Here is a 17,732-nt window from a genome sequence, read left to right on the forward strand (position 1 = left end):
TGCACATTTATTATGTACATCCTATGGGTCCTGGGAATATAATACTGAGCCAAAGAGACATGAGACTTATAATTTAGTGGAGAAGAAAGAAATTAAAGAGATAATCTATAAATAAACATAAATTAAGAACTCTGAAAAATGCATACAAAGGAAAAGTATTTATAATTTCTCTTGTCCGAGTATAAAAATATTGGTCAGAATTGGGACTTAGAGTTAAAAATTAGAGTTTAACGATAATAACAAAACCTAAATAAGATTAAATTTTTAGTCTAGATTCTGAAAATAAATTCATCTATTAGAGCAACTATTTACTATAGTAGAATATTTAAAAGAAATGCTAGCTGTTATAAAGTTATTCTGATAGAGTTGTTAAGCTCATGGGGGTATTTTATTTGGAGAATATTGCCTTTTTTTAGTATTCTTTTTATTCTTAATATTTTGAATATGTTATTGTAGCACAAGAGGAAAATGTTCACATGTAGATTCATGTAAAGTTCACTTTCTTAATATTACTCAGCTTGATTAAATGTACAAGTCTAGTGTGCAGAAGTATAACATTTGTGCATAATGGATTATGATTGCTAACCCCCTGAAAGGGTGAAGTGATTTAGGTGTGCAAAAACTTTGCTCACTATAGAGTCTCTCTTTTCCTCAGGGCTACTAGGGCTGACCTAGTTTAGTTATAACCATTAACTGCCAGGAGTGGGTAGTTAAGTGTGTAGTTAGTACTCAATGACTGAAGAGAAGGCTTCTATTGGTATGGCGCATCTTGTGGCAGACCCTGAAACTTTCTGTTCACTCAGAGGTCAGGCTGGCCTTCAGACAGTTTTGATGTGCAAAGACCCATTTCTGGGAGACTATCAGAAACAGACCTGCACTGTAGGTATGGCCTTGGGAAAAAGCATCATGTGCTATGTTAGGAGGAGACCTGAACGCTGATGGGTACAGCCAGTATAGACAAATTTACTGTGGGCAGATTTATTCTGAATCTTCAAATTTATTCTTAAATGTATTAGATAAAAATGCAGTTTTTATATCTTTGCATTTAGATGAGAAAAAATGTACATATTCAGGTGAGAGAACAAAACTATTTATTTTTATTTCCTTTTCATTTAAATTGCCTACCTTCTAGTTCAGTGGCTGTTCCTATGACTAGTTCTTAGCTGTTGCGTCAGTTCTCATGCTCCCAGGGCATGATCTGTTCCTCGGTGTTTGGAAAATAAGTTTCTCCTTCATTAATATTAATCACTGTACTATGGGTTGAATGGCAATTTCTATTTTCCTCTGAAGCATCAGACATGATAACTTTGGTCAGTAAAATGATCAATTCTTCTAGTATGTTTTCCCAAATAATTGATGATTTTTAAAAATCAGAAAGAAAAAAGTGAAGCATTTTTCCCTCTGCTTTAATACCATATCCTTTTGTCCCTTTTTTCAAAAGTGTGCCTGGTAAAGAGGATAATGCAGACACTGACCAAGAGAAAAAAGAAGAAAAGGGTATTTCAGAAAGAGAAAACAATGAATTAGACATGGTAAGTCTGGAAAAATGAACTTGCAAATTTTCAAATCTGAATTAGGTTGTCCTTGGCTAGACTAGCTTATGTGTGGAAAAGAGAGATGGTTATCATGCATCCATTTTAAACTGTGTGTGTGTGTGTTTTTTAGAACCTCTTTTGTTTAGATACATGAACTATCAATATTGTCAACTCTCATTTTTGTGCCTTGTGAAAACATTGTATGTGGGGAGATAGAATACCATGAGAGATGAAGTACTCTTTGGTTTAGCACAAAGTTGTTATGTAAATAACCTTAAAATCGTGGAATGATATTTGAACTAAGGAAAAGTGAAATTTTTGTACTTTTGCCCTTTGTACCCCCGTAGTCTCTCTTAATGAGGTAATCAGTTTGCTTTGCCATATTGTGGTCACAAACCACATTTTAGGAAGAAAATCAAGAAGTGAGTGACCATGAGGATGAGGAAGAGGAGGAGGAGGAGGAAGATGATGACATCGAAGGGGGTGAAAGCTCTGATGAATCAGATTCTGAGTCAGATGAAAAAGGTACTTGCCTTTTGGTACAAGGACAAAAATTCATTTGGGAATTTGATTAAAGCATGACAAAATAGTCTTAATTTTCTCAATTTCAATCTTTTTTTTTTTTTTTTAATTTATTTATTTATTTATTTATTTTTTACATATTTTCTTGATTTTTTTTTATTGCCCCCCTCCCTCCCTCCCACACATCCCCTCCCTCTCCATAATTTTATGTCCATTGGTTGTACTTATATGCATTTATACAAGTCCTTCGGTTGATCTATTATCTCCCCCTGATATCCCTACCCTCCCCACTGTAATTTGACAGTCTGCCTGTTGCTTTACTTTCTCTATATCTGTCTCTTGGTTCATCAGTTTATAAAGATCTTTATCATCCACCGATGTGTGAGGTCATGTGGTGTTTCTCTTTCGTTGATTGGCTTATTTCACTCAGCATGATGCTCTCCAATTCCATCCAGGTTGCTGCAAATGATGAGAATTCCTTCTTCTTTATGGCAGCATAGTATTCCATTGTGTAGATGTACCATAGTTTTTGGATCCAATCATCTGCTGACGGGCACCTAGGCTGTTTCCAAATTCTGGCTATTGTAGATTGTGCTGCTATGAACATAGGGGTGCATATATCCTTTCTGATTGGTGTTTCTAGTTTCTTGGGATATATTCCTAGAAGTGGGATTACTGGGTCAAATGGGAGTTCCATTTTCAGTTTTTGAGGAAACTCCACACTGTTCTCCACAGTGGTTGCACCAGTCTGCATTCCCACCAGCAGTGCACGAGGGTTCCTTTTTCTCCGCAACCTCGCCAACACTTGTCATTTGTTGATTTGTTGATGTTGGCCATTCTGACAGGTGTGAGATGGTACCGCATTGTTGTTTTGATTTGCACCTCTCGGATAATTAGTGACTTTGAGCATGTTTTCATGTGCCTTTTGGCCTTCCTTCTGTCTTCTTTTGAAAATATTCTGTTTAGGTCCATTGCCCATTTTTTAATTGGATCATTCATCTTCCTTTTATTTAGTTGTATAAGCTGTCTGTAAATGTTGGAGATTAAACCTTTATCAGTGGTAATATTTGCAAATATGATCTCCCACACCGTGGGCTTTCTTGTTGTTTTATTGATGGTTTCTTTTGCTGTAAAAAAGCTTTTTATTTTGAAGTAGTCCCATTTGTTTATTTTCTCTTTAGCTTCCATTGCCCTAGGGGCAGTATCAGTGAAGAAGTTATTTTGGCATACGTCTAAGATTTTGCTACCTGTGGATGCTTCTAGTATTTTTATGGTTTCCCGTCTGATGTTTAAGTCCTGTATCCATTTTGAGTTTATCCTTGTGAATGGTGTAAGTTGGTGATCTAGTTTCATTCTTTTGCATGTGTCTGTCCAATTTTCCCAACACCATTCTCAATTTCAATCTTGATGAAACAGCTTTTATGACCATTGGCCTATGTATGCCCTTCAAGGTCATGCTTCTTCCCTTATTGGATTTAGTCATTGTGTGATTTCCATCCTTTTTTAGTACAAATATGTCTGTTGTCCCTGATCAATGTGAACACTTTTTGTCTTGTTCACCTGTTTTAATTTTATCTAAAACATGTTTTTATAACTGCTAACTGGATATGTGGATATCATGGTTTTCACACTCTTGCTTGAAAAAATTATGATACATTGGTCTATCCCAGCATTTTTATTTTCTTCTTCTATAAATAGCCAATTATCAAGCAGACTTAGCAAACATTACTTGTGAAATTGCAATCAAGCAAAAGCTGATTGATGAACTAGAAAATAGCCAGAAAAGACTGCAGACACTGAAAAAGCAATATGAAGAGAAGCTAATGATGTTACAACATAAAATTCGGGACACACAGCTTGAAAGAGACCAGGTGCTTCAAAACTTAGGTAAGAATTATCTCTAATTCAAATTAAAGTTCAAACTAAGTCATCAAAATAGATTTTTTTTATCATCTCTTCCTTTAGAAAAGAAAATTATATTAGAAGCAACATTAGATATCAATGTTTCTCTTAAGTAAAATATTTTTTATTTTATTTCCCTTTGGTACCTGTCTAGGCTACTTAGTTATTTTGTCTGACATCATGATTAATTGTTTTAATGTCTTTGATTTATGCTGGAAACATTTTATAAATTAAAATGACCTCAGTAGTTATTAAACAAGCGAAGAGTAGATAATAAAAGAGAAAGTGACTCAGAGACACCCTGGTTTGAGTTTGGGAGGATGTTCTCCTCGAAGGTCATGAGTTGTAAATCTGTGAAATAAAAACCTGTGACACAGATTCAGGTATCCTTTGATCATTTAGGCTCAGTGGAATCTAACTCAGAAGAAAAGGCCAAAAAAGTTAGATCTGAATATGAAAAGAAGCTCCAAGCCATGAATAAAGAATTGCAGAGACTTCAGACAGCCCAGAAAGAGCATGCAAGGCTGCTTAAAAACCAGTCTCAATATGAAAAGCAATTGAAGAAATTGCAGCAGGATGTGATGGAAATGAAAAAAACAAAGGTATTGATTCTATTTTCCATTAAAGTCTGATGCTGAAGATGCTTGTGTCATTTGGGACAAAAATATGATTGTGGTTCTTTCCATATTCGATAAAAGTTAACTATGTTTTCCAAATGATGCACTTCTGTGGGCAATTAGAAGTTGTTTCCTGTTGTCATCCATTATCAAGACCTTTCCTCAGAGTAGCTGAAAAGCATGTGGTCAACATGGCTTCTGAGACCTTGATGGGTATTTTTCTTCTTAAAACCCTTACACAAGATTAACAAGAATGTAAAATATTTCAAACAAAAAAGCATAGATGATAATACAATGAACGCTATACCTAATATCCTAGTTTAAGATATTAAATATTAAAGATTTACACAAAGCTTCCTTTATATTAAGTTCCTGATCATATTCTTCTTTCTTTGAGAGGTAACAACTATCTTGAATTTAATGTTTATCACTCCCATGCATAGAAAAGTACAAATTGCCAAAACTGGTTTGGCTCAGCGATAGAGCGTCCGTCTGCAGACTGAAAGGTCCCAGGTTCAATTCCGGTCAAGGGCATGTACGTTGGTTGCGGGCACATCCCCGGTAGGGGGTGTGCAAGAGGCAGCTGGTCGATGTCTCTCTCTCATCAATGTTTCTAGCTCTCTCTCTCTCTCTCTCTTCCTCTCTATAAAAAATCAATAAAATATATTTAAAAAGAAAAAATACAAATTGTCTTCCCTGACTGAAGAGAGTATTTGAATCCTGATGTTACCTGCTTTAGTTGTGGGATCAGTTATTAACATTTGGCATACCAATTAATGTTGTTTCCTTAAAATAGCAAATGTGGAAATGATTTAGGAAGTAGGTTATTTTGTTGTGTATTTGCTGATGACAACAGTAGCTAAAAGCATTGGGTGCTCGCTATATGCCAGACACTGTTATAAACACTGAACAGCTATTGACTCATTGAATTGTCTTAACAGTTCAGTGCCATAGAACTATTATCTCCATTTTGTATGAGAGAAAGCCAAAACCTAAAGAGGTTAAGTAACTCGCTCAAGGTGACAAAGCACCTGGTAATAAGTATCAAAAATTCATTCCTATAGCGACTGAACCCTGAATACTAGTGTATGTGCTGCCGAAGCGAGCACTGAACCCTGAATACTAGTATAAAAAGCATAAGCAATATGATAGAAACATATTACAAACGTATTAGAAATAGAAATGTATTTCACTAAAATAAGAATTGACCATTTGAAATGAAGCAAAACTTCACATTTCCATGTTAAATTTCTGAATTCTCAGTAATTCATTCCACTCATGTGGTTTATTTAGTGAATGTTGTGATAAGGTAATTCCAATAGATATATTTACCTTTTTTTTTAGGTTCGCCTAATGAAACAAATGAAAGAGGAACAAGAAAAAGCCAGATTGACAGAGTCTAGAAGAAACAGAGAGATTGCTCAATTGAAAAAAGACCAACGTAAAAGAGATGTGAGTGGTCTTCCTTATGTATGAATTTTGTGCATGGGACAACATTATTTAATAAATGAAGAAAAGTTTCTTATAATTATAACTATTAAGGACAGGCTAAGGACAATAAATACTAGTTTTATGTGATGTATATTATATAGTATGTGGATTATAGTTTAATATAAAAGTTTATGAAAAATACTATAATATTATTATAAATTTTATTGAAGGCTTATTTCCTACATGATGAGATGGAAGAAAATGTCAAAGAACGACTAGTTATCTCTACGGAGATCCGGGAACTATTATATAAGAGAGCAATTTTAGGATGCTCTAAAGATAGTTTCATCAGTACAGATTCTTTAAAAAGTTCTTGGAATGACAACCAGGTTTTACTGGAAGAGACCTTTAAGATATACAAAAATGTTCATATTCTTCGACTCAAGAATTCTACTTCCTTGAACTAAGGCTAAGAAAATATTCTAAAATAAGAAAAATTGCTGTGTGTTAACATCTTCATTTTAAGGATATTTATAATAGTGAAAAAGGTAAAAACAAGCAAAATGCTAACAGTAGAAGGAATATATAAATAAATTATAAGCTCATCTAATTAATAGGTTATTATTCATCCATTAATAATTAGAGTTTGGAAAACACATAGTAAAATGAAAAATAACTGTGATTTAACATTGTGTAAAATAACATTTTACATATGCATGCCTGATTCAAATCAGGGAAAATTTTGAAGGTTATATCCCAACATGCTAACTGTAGTTGTATTAGGGTTATAGGTTTAGTTGATTGGGTTTTTATTCTTTCCAAATTTTTTGGCAATATAGTTATTTTATTTATGAAATTTTTCCTTAAAAGAAGAGGTTATCACCTTCTTTTCCCTATTGTTGCTTAGTTTCAGCCTTTGGTTTTTTTTTCTCTCTCTCAACATTTTCTAAGTCTTCCCTGGAGAAAATTGAGCATATAGCATATTTCAGAAAATAGAAATCTACTTTGGGACGTAAAATGAAACTTAAGGAGGTAGAGAAAAAGTAATGAGGTTGAAAAGTAGATATTTTAGCCAGGTGATTCCCATAATTATAGTTTTATTTATTTCATTTATTTCTTTTTTTCTAACATATTAATGGATTTTAATAATCAGTATACTTTGTCACTTTCAATTCCTGGGCATTTTAGAACTTGTTTATACTATTATTTTATTACTAAAATCAAGTAGAAGTGCATGTTCATATTTTGCCTATTCTTTGTTACCCTATCTTTAAAAAAAAAAAAAAAAAAAAAAAAGATTGAGTTAAATTCACTCTTTTAAAATGTACAATTCAAGTTTTAAATATATTCACAAAAATTTGCAACAACCACTACCGTCTAATTCCAGAACATTTTGTCACTTCAAAAAGAAACTTATACCCATTAGAGTCACTTTCCATTCTACCCTCTTCATTGCCCCTGATAACCACTGATCCACTTTATTATCCTGATGGTTTGTCTGCTTAGGACATTTCATCTAGATGGTATAATGCAATATGTAGCCTTTTGTCTCTGGCTTTCATTTAGCATGATGTTTTCAAGGTTCATTCCTGTTAAGTATGTATTAGTAGTTCATTTCTTTTCATGGCTGTATGGATAGAGCACATTTTGTTTACCCATTCCTCAACTGACAGACCTGCGTGTTATTTACACTTTTTGACTATTTATTTTGTTTTTTGTGAAAAATTTTGGATGTCAGGAACAGTTGCCTTCCAATATATGTTATTTATTTATTACCAATTCATATTAGATATAGAGAGATCAGTATTGAACAACTAACTCTTGGGAATATTATCTGCCACAAATGATCAGAAATGATATACTATCTTACCTAATAATAGACAAGCATATAAACTGACTGGGCCTCTGCTAAACCACCAGCCAATCAGAAGCAATATGCAAATTAACCCAACAAATATGGTAGTTAATTTGCATACTCAACTGCTGAGTGACAGAGGCAGTATGCACTCCCCCCACCCTCCACCCTTGGTGGTCTCTCAGGGTCTCTGGCAGCATGGGAAGGAGGAGCCTGAGCAGAAAGGGGCTGGGCCGGACTGGAAAGGCGGTGCCAGCAGTTGGAAAGGAAAGCCCATTCTAGCACGAATCTTTTTGCATCAGGCTTCTAGTCCTATTATACAGCTGTGAGGCTGGCTAATCACATACAAAACTAACATTCAAACTCCTTCCTTTTTTATTTGCTGCTTTGTGTATATGTTGACCCACTTTCTAAATTCTTTCTTGTCATATTAACCTCTGTACCTTTAGAGAATCAAGTAAGTACATTTGTACACCACGCAAAAAATATAAATGAGCTTGAAATTTGACTTTTAATAGGAAGAAATGTAATGTAATAATAAGTTTTAAACTATATGTAAATTTTAACTTCGGGTAATTTATTCATTTAAAGAAGATTTATTAACTTTGCTTCTATGTCAATCATTATTATAGTCAATAAAATATGCTTTGGTTAAGATAAAATCCTTTTCTCTAAAAATTCTCAGCTGATGGCATAAGAATATGCTTAAGCATGAGATGAATGACCTGTTTAAATTTGGGATCCAAAACATGAAGAATTAGTTTTTATATCACAAAATTTATGTCTTAGAAGGAATGTTTTTGATCAAGTTTAATTCCTAAACTTTACTCAAGATCATAGAGTTGAATAAATGACAGAACCAGAATTAGGACCTATATTTTTTTAACCCAACATTCTTCCCTAAATTATAGTCTCGTGAAATGGCTTAAAGTAATCCATAATTAATTGTCTTTATCGTAAAAGTATCTAGAAACAAATTGATAGGCAATACTAACATGTTTCATTATCCATTTACTTTACCCAACATTTTTAAAGTTATTATACAGTGCTAATCCAATTCATTTATATTCTCCCCATATTTAAAACAGAGTTTGGAATTACTGTATATATTGTAAGGTATATCTACCGAAACTGGCCTAAACTGTGTTCCTTCTTGTGTGTCTCAGCCAGCAAAACAAAATGTCTAACAAAAAGGAAATGGGATTATTTGTGAGGCATTTAGAAAAGTACTTGTGTATAGTAAGCACTATTTGAGTGTTTGTTAACTAAAAGTATGTGTCACAGAGATAGCCTTTTGGAGAGAGATGGCTATATCAATATGCATTTGTGTTTTTTGGAATAAAATACCTTTATCTGCAATAACGGATGCAAGGTTGTTGTTAGCTCATATTTTGCTAAGAGCTCTTATAGTTCCCAGCAGGATGGGGAATATATTAAAGTAGGAGGAGGAAGTATTGTATTTTCCAGTTTACTATTTTAACTTACTCAATATTCTTTTATAGCATCAACTTAGACTTCTGGAAGCCCAAAAGAGAAACCAAGAAGTGGTTCTTCGTCGCAAAACTGAAGAGGCAAGTTGTCCGTTTGGAGGAAACATTCGGCTTTGAGATGAATGATGTATTTCTATCGATGAAGGGAATGAGTCAGTCTCTGTCGCTATTTCAGGTTACAGCTCTCCGTCGGCAAGTAAGGCCCATGTCAGATAAAGTGGCTGGGAAAGTCACGCGGAAGCTGAACTCCTCCGACACCCCCGTTCAGGACACAGGTTCCAGCGTAGCTGCTGCAGAAACAGATGCGTCCAGGGCAGGAGCTCAGCAGAAAATGAGAATTCCTGTGGCAAGAGTCCAGGCCTTACCCACGCCCGCAACCAATGGAACAAGGTCAACACGATTCTTCTGTTCCTCCTAACAGAATCTGTGTGGCATTCTTACTGAATGTTGGACTTAAATGAAAAACAGCATATTATGTGCTAGGGCATACTCCAATAAGCACACAAGTACTTATGTTTGTCTGTTTATATATGATTATAGAAAAATATATCAGAGAAAAGGGTTGACTGGCCGGGTGTTTACTTCCAAGACGGCACGCATGAAGTGGCAGCTTCTTGAACGCAGGGTCACGGACATCATCATGCAGAAGATGACGATTTCCAACATGGAGGCTGACATGAATAGGCTTCTCAAGGTGTGGAAAATAGAAAGCAGATATGCTCTCCCTTAGCTGGCTGTGAAGTTTCGGTTTTTCAAGTTTTTTCCCTGGGTAAATGTAATACTTACTAAGGATTTTCCCCCTAGTGAGTTTTGATTGCATTGTGTATGAATAAATGAACATCCTTTTTTTTTTTTTTTAATTGTGGTAAGAACAGATGACATGAGATCTGTACTCAGCACACTTTAAATGTATAGCATAGTATTGTTAACTATAAGCACAAGGTTGTACAGCAGATCTCCAGAACTTACTCGTTTTCTATCATTGAAACTTCACACCCATTGAATAGCAACTCCCCATTTCCCTCTTCCCCCAGCCCCTGATAACCACCATTCTACTTCCTGGTTCTAAGAGTTTGACTCTTTTACGTACATCACATCAGTGGAACCCTTTGGTACTTGTCCTTCTGTGACTCGCTTATTTCACTTAGCACCATGTCCAAGATGAGCATAATGTCTTAGAATCCAACTGTTTCCTCCATAGCAACGGGAAGAACTCACAAAAAGAAGAGAGAAGCTTTCCAGAAGAAGGGAAAAGATAGTCAAGGAGAGTGGAGAGGGAGATAAAAATGTGGCCAACATCAATGAGGAGATGGAGTCACTAACTGCGAATATAGATTACATCAACGACAGCATTTCTGATTGTCAAGCCAACATCATGCAGATGGAAGAAGCAAAGGTTTGTAATTAAAAAAAAAAAATGCAATGCCTTACTACAAAGTATTTTTTATTTTTAAAAGCACTTTTAATTTTTATGTGAAGGAATTTTTAAAATTATTTAATATTCTTCTTAGGTTTTGTATATATATACTACTCCCTGCCTGCTCTCTAGCTATCTCTGCTCATTTTGTATTATTTATTACTTGTAAAAGACATATATCATTTATTAATCTACCTTGTGCCTCATCTTTTCAACTAGACTGTATATTTTTGGTGTGGGGATTATAGTTTACACTATTCTGAAGAGTCCAGTTAGTTAACCTAATGAAGCAATAGGCTTTTGCCTTCTGTTTAAATACAGTTAGCTCAAAGTAATGTTACATCATCTGCTGGTTTGATGTAGGAAGAAGGGGAAACCCTGGATGTCACCGCAGTCATTAATGCTTGCACACTTACGGAAGCGCGGTACTTGTTAGGTCACTTCTTGTCAATGGGCATCAATAAGGTAAGATCAGCACTGTTATTGAAAACCCAAGTTTTGATTAATTTCATTGTAGTTTTTATATCTTTCTCCAGTGACCTCCTCTCTTTGTGATAAGGAAAAAGGTTCTTTTTAACTAGAAAATATTCCTTTTACCTTTTATTTATTTATTTTTAAAATATATTTTATTGATTTCAGAGAGGAAGGGAGAAGGAGAGAGACAGAAACATCAAGGAGAGAGACACATTGATTGGCTACCTCCTGCACGCCCAGGCACTGGGGATCAAGCCCGAAACCTGGGCATGTGCCCTGACTGGGAATTGAACCCGAGACCTCTTGGTCCATGGGACAATGCTCAATCCATTAAGCTATATCAGCTGGGCCCTTTTACCTGTTTTTTTTTTTTTAGAGTTAAGAAGCATCAGCAATATCCATCTATTGTGTTTGTATATTAGAACAGATAAACAACATAGGGAATAATTAATTCCTCTTTTGCTTTAACAAAGGAAGAATGAAAAGAAAATCTCTTAGGTTGCATACAAATTTGGTGTCTTAACTTTGGTTCAATACTGATTCTTTACAGCTCAAAATCATAAAATTTGAAAGGAAAAAAATGTAGTTTCCTTTCCATCCTCTTTGAATAGGAATGCATTCATGTCATCTGTAAGAAACTTCTGCCTATATGTTGAAGGTGATAGTGATTTCTGACTCATTTTACCCCCTCATGGTGTGGTTGTGCCTAGAGCCTTTATGCTATGTTTTCTTAATTAATTTTCACTAGTGCTAGGAAGTAGGTATTATTCATATAACTTTGCATATGAGAAAAATGAGAATCAGGAAGATAAGGTAACCTGTTCAAGGGCACGAAGCTAGTAAGTGATGAATGATGAATCAAGGTAAGGTCTATTTGATGTCGAAATCCATATGCACTTGCTATTTGATTCAGATCTTTGGTAGATTTTTTGTATGACCTAACATAATTTATGTTTGGTGGTGTTACAGGGTCTCCAGGCTGCCCAGAAAGAGTCTCAAATTAAAGTACTTGAAGGTCGGCTTAAGCAAACAGAAATAACCAGTGCGACACAAAATCAGCTCTTATTCCACATGTTGAAAGAGAAAGCAGAGTTAAATCCTGAGCTGGATGCTTTACTGGGCCATGCCTTACAAGGTAATCTAACTAAATTTTAGTTAAATAATTGCATGGAAGCTTTGCTCTTTTGAGTATGCTATACTGTACTCTTTCTCCTAGAGCTTGACTGAATAGATGCTATATTATATTTTTATTGTATTAGGTACTCCTTCTTTAATTTGCATGTATAAATTTGGGGGGATGTAATTCATTATTGTCATCCCAAGAAATGATTACCAACTTACCAGTAAAAAGGCTTACTTAACCTTATTAAGGAGTTAGTTTTCATGGATATAGAAGAATAACCAAGTTTCTGAATTGGTTATTTAAATTATTTATTATATTAGCCAACTGTCATTACTTGACTCTGCATATCTAACTGCCTTAAAAAATTAATGTTTTTGTTATGGCATCTATTCTACATATCTTACAAATGGTACCATAATCTTGTTTTATGTGGGAGTTTTTAACATTGGATCCGTTTTGATTGGAGTATTGCTTTTTGTTTCCTTTTTGCTATTATTTACACAGATCTAGATAGCGTACCTTTAGGTAAGTATGTTTAGCTTTCTGTGTACCCTACAAGCTGCATGAATTACTAATTGTTCATGTGCACTAATTGTGGTACATCTTATTTTTTAAATGTATATTGGCAACCACTGTTTTGCATGATCCTTTTTGAAATGTATCCACAACCACAAACATACTAAGTCTTTTGTCTTTCTCATACATGCTTGATTTTAAAATTCTTAGAATGTTTCAAGAAGTATGCTTTAGTGAACTTTTTTCTTTTATTACCTGAACTGCAATTGTGGCTCCCATTTGTAAGCACTTTTTTTTCTCTTTCTTGTAAAAGGCAAAAAAAAAAAAAAAAAAAAAGGAGTATATATTTCTTTTTAATTTTTAAATATATCTATTAACTTACATCTGTTGTTTTAACACCATAAATAACTTCCTTTGATATATATCTTTGGTGTATATTTATTTTTAGTATATGTTTGTTAGATTCTCCGCTATGTTTTGTAAAATTAAGCACATATACTTTAATATTGTAAATGAAATAAAACTACTCAAGCATCTTATATAAACAAATTAAAACAGTATTTAAGATCATAACATTTTTAAGTTAGAAGAAGTGTTAGTGATTATTGTGTATAGAGATTTTCAGCCCTTTTCTTTTGCCACTACAGTATTCACATGAACTACCCCCACCTATCAGTATTATTTCTACTCCTCTTGGTGATCATACACATGAAGAACCAGGAATATAAGGGCAATTTTATTACTTGCAATTTTTCTGAATCCTTATTTTGGAGCAGTTTTTATTTAATCAAAATTATTTCACAACCTGGTCTGAACTTTCTTTTTTCTAATCATACAGTTGTCCAAGTTTTTAAAATGCTTTTTACTTTAAGGAGAGTAATGTAACCAAAAGATTAAATGTAATTACCTCTCTGTGTCACTAGAATAAACATACTCTATGAATCTGAATTTATTTCATTATTTATTTAAATATACTTTTATTTATTTAAGAGAAGAAGGGAGAAGGAGAGAGAAATAGAAACATCAATGATGAGAGAGGATTATTGAGCAGCTGCCTCGAGCCCGAAACCCAGCATGTGCCCTGACTAGGAATCGAACTGTGACTTCCTGGTTCATAGGTGGATGCTCAACTATTGAGCCATGCTGAATTTATTTAAAATAATGTCACACAAATAAAATACATAAGCTATATGATTTTTATAATGTTTACACTTCATGATAATCTCAAAATAGCATTTCTTTTATATCCGCTGCATAATATAGGTATGGAAAGGCTAGTACTTTTATACTGCTCATACTATAACAAATAAAAGTTAAAAAAAAAAAAAAGTAGGATTGGTTATATCCTAACCAAGTTTCTGGATTATAACCAGAAATTTTGCAATTTCATGTGTTATCAGCACATTTCTTTTCCTCCTTCTATTCTTCTTTCTCTTCCTCCTTCTTTTTCTTAGTTGGCTCAACTTATAGCAATAAGTAAATTCTCATTTAAGTCCCTGATCTCTTTCCTTTGGAAGAAAAATGCTCTGCCCTCTTTGATATCCTTTTGTGCTGCAAATGTTAAGCTGCTAATTTCATGAGCAGTGTTATTTTTTCACAACTTTCAATTATCTGTAGCTGGAAGAAGGGTCAGAAGCAGAGAGCTGGAACCCATTTGACTGATGTAGCTTATGTCTTAATTGCAGAAATTTGCCCCCGGTATCAGGGCCATACATGTAGCCCAGAGGTGCTTGGAGAAAAAGTATAAAAGAAAAAAAAAAAATGGAAGTGAAATTCACATAAGCTAGGCAGCCATACATACATTGCTAAAAACAAAACCACATTAGCACCAATGTTATTTCAAGTATTATGTGTAGTGCTGGGATTCAAAGATATATAAGACACAAAATTTTGCCCTTGTAATCTTGATATTAAGGTTGATAGACAGTGACAGATTGTGATGTATTATATTGAGGGCAGTGATTAAAGTATATTCAGTATGGGGATTATGAGAGCACAGAATGGGTCCACCCAACAGGAATGGAGGAGTCCATGAAGGCTTTCAAGAGGAGGTGACATTTGAGCTGAATCATAAAGAAGGAAAGAGAGTTAGCCAGGTGGAAGAAAAAGAATTAGCCAGGCACAAGACAAGGCGGTAGGGGGGTCTGAACAGAGTGAATCTAGGCAATGACTCAGTGAAAGCATAAGTTAGCCCCCTTATTGTGTGCACAAGGTGTTCGAGCAGATTGGTACCCTAGATGGTACCCTAGAGCGGTGACCAGCAAACTGTGGCTCTGTTGACTAATGAGTTTGCTGACCACTGCCCTAGAGCAACAAGTACATGGCACAGAATGAGGGAACAAGGCTAGAGGGTGGGTAAGGGCTAGCACTACAGGCTTGTAGTTTTTGAAGAACACCTTTATTTTCCCTTCTCTTTTCTCTACCTACGTTAGTATCCCGACTTTGTATATTTGCTGGAAGACTCATGGGGCTCAGATTATTGTATCTACAGCAAAGATTCATGAGAATAGGAAGGATACACAAAGGAGTCCATGTCCTGGCTTCCTTATGTTTCACCCTCCCACGAGGGATTGCACAGAATGTCCTTTTCTCCCTGGAATGAAAGTGCAGCAACATTTTGTTATGTTTATACTCAGGGAAATCCGTTAGAGAGTCAGCACCCGAGGTTTTTACTGGGGACTCTCACACAGATACCCTCTGCCCAGAATATACCCGGATCCCAGACTCTCAGAGGAAAGCAGGAGTTTGGCAGAAGCCAGATTGTTTGTACAAATTCTAGGTACAATGAGCCACTCTCATTAGTTCATTGGTGACTGGAGCCCCTTGCCTGGGTTCTTTCCCAGCCTTACAAAGGGTTCAGCGTTCTGGACAAAGGGGCTGTGCGTAGATGATTAAAGAGTCTGGAGACTAAAGATAATTTTTGGAAGGCATTTGAGGTCAGGAGCTTCAGCTAAAGGAGCTAGACTCTCCTCCTTCACTCAGGACCCTGCTTTTATTCACATGATTTATCCTAAGGCAAGGTGGAAATATACACTTCAAAGGGTAAGGTATCAAAGGTTATTGTCAGTTTGGGGAATAGCCTACTGCTGTTCAGGTGTTTGGCCAACAGGAGGCAATAAAATGCCCTCAGCTTTCTGGCAGCATAGGATTATCCTATTCAGGTTTAGGGGAAGTGCGGTTTATCCGTTTCCAACAGGTAAATTACATATGTGGCTCACCCTTGTTGAGCCCACCAAGTCCCATCAACCTTTTGAAGGAACTCTTGTAATTATTACATGCTGGAATTGGTTCCCAGCAGCCCCTCTGCCAGCCAAGTTTGCAGATGCCAGACAAAGTTCGACTTTGCAAGCAGGCCTGTCTAAGGATAGCAGTCTCTGGGCTGCCAGTCTAACTCTTTTCTGTACACTACTTTGAAAAAAAGTTTTTTATTAATTTTAGAGAGTGGAAGGGAGAGGGAGAGAGAAATTGAACATTAATTAGAGAGAAACATTGATTGGCTGCCTCCTGCATGTCCCCCACTGGGGATCAAGCCCTCAACCCAGGCATGTTCCCTGACCAGAAATTGAACCAAAGACCTCCTGGTGCATGGGACAGTGCTCAACCACTAAGCAACACGAACTGGCTTTTTATTATTTTATTACTAGAGGCCTTGTGTGTGAAATTTGTGTATGGGGTGGGGAGTCACTCAGCCCGGCCTGCACCCTCTTCTAATCTGGGATCCCGTGGGGGATGTCCAACTGCCAGACATCTAAACTGGCAGTCAGACATCCCTCTCACAATCTGGGACCGCTGGCTCCTAACCGCTCGCCTGCCTGCCTTCCTGATCACACCTAACAGCCTCTGCCTGCTGGCCTGAGCCCCAAACTGCTCCCCTGCTGGCCTGATTGTCCCTATATGCCCTCTCCTGCCAGCCTGATCTCCCCTAACTGATTGCCCCTAACCGCCTCTGCCTCAGCCCCTGCCATCATAGCTTTGTCCAGATAGACATCTGGAAGATGTTCAGTTTAATTAGCATATTACCCTTTCATTAGTTTAGATTTTTAAAAATATATTTTTATTGATTTCATAGAGGGAGGAAGATGGAGATATAGAAACATCAATGAAGAGAGAGAATCATCTATTGGCTGCCTCCTGCATACCCCACACTGGGAATGGAGCCCACAACTTGGACACGTGCCCTGACCTGGAATTGAACTATGATCTCCTGATTCAGGTCAATGCTCAACCACTGAGCCATGTTGGCTGGGCTGGGGCTGTTTTATATAACTTTAAAAAAAAATAGCTTAAAAAAAACTTCACTAGTTAACTTCCAGTGAAAAGAGATTGTGCAACTGTGTTCTTACATGAATGAACTTTAAGGTATTCAGGAGTTATAAATCTCTGCCCTTAGCTTTAGTTCCATGGTGATGGGGAAAGAAGCTGGCGTTGGGCACGATATATGTTCTGGGAGTTGAGAGTGTGACAGTGAAGTGATGGTGTGTCCTGCAGCTCAGATGACTGTAGTGCTCAAACCAAGCTCAGTCCGGAAGAGGGGTCTGATTTGGTGACTGAATGGGTAGCGCCTCTAACCTCTGGCTATGTTGGTTATGTCAAAATATAATTATCTCTAGATTAGGCATACCTGCCTAGGCAGGAACTAAGTAGTTTTTACCAAGAACTCATATGATATTTACCATCCTAACTGATTTCTCCCTACAAGAATACTAGCCAATCTTAGTCTACTTTTATACATGGGAAAATAAAAGCTAGTTTGTCATTTCTTTTTACCCCATTTTCTATGTTACCAATTAATTCAGTCACCTTAATACTCAAGAAACCTGTTGAGAAGCAGGTCCTTGAACCTTCCTCTC

The 17,732-nt window shown here is 36.0% G+C and overlaps 1 protein-coding gene across 19 annotated transcripts in view; it reads left to right on the forward strand.

The window, feature by feature from the left end:
• KIF21A (kinesin family member 21A) overlaps positions 1–17,732 on the forward strand; it is a 136,146-nt gene that overhangs the window by 90,785 nt on the left and 27,629 nt on the right. For 15 of the 19 annotated variants that reach the window (XM_084877830.1, XM_084877816.1, XM_084877827.1 and 12 more), the window contains 12 exons: positions 1,442–1,532; positions 1,943–2,060; positions 3,756–3,944; positions 4,362–4,561; positions 5,921–6,028; positions 9,365–9,433; positions 9,528–9,742; positions 9,893–10,046; positions 10,554–10,748; positions 11,133–11,234; positions 12,213–12,378; positions 12,871–12,891. In XM_084877830.1, the coding sequence (XP_084733956.1) occupies positions 1,442–1,532; positions 1,943–2,060; positions 3,756–3,944; positions 4,362–4,561; positions 5,921–6,028; positions 9,365–9,433; positions 9,528–9,742; positions 9,893–10,046; positions 10,554–10,748; positions 11,133–11,234; positions 12,213–12,378; positions 12,871–12,891 (1,628 nt within the window). The remainder of the gene's footprint in view (positions 1–1,441; positions 1,533–1,942; positions 2,061–3,755; positions 3,945–4,361; positions 4,562–5,920; positions 6,029–9,364; positions 9,434–9,527; positions 9,743–9,892; positions 10,047–10,553; positions 10,749–11,132; positions 11,235–12,212; positions 12,379–12,870; positions 12,892–17,732) is intronic. The other 4 variants (XM_084877829.1, XM_084877817.1, XM_084877826.1 and 1 more) reach the window with 1 other exon arrangement.

The sequence above is a fragment of the Pipistrellus hanaki genome (assembly GCF_964339955.1).
Source record: "Pipistrellus hanaki genome assembly, chromosome: 3".
In the NCBI taxonomy this organism is placed as follows: domain Eukaryota; kingdom Metazoa; phylum Chordata; class Mammalia; order Chiroptera; family Vespertilionidae; genus Pipistrellus; species Pipistrellus hanaki.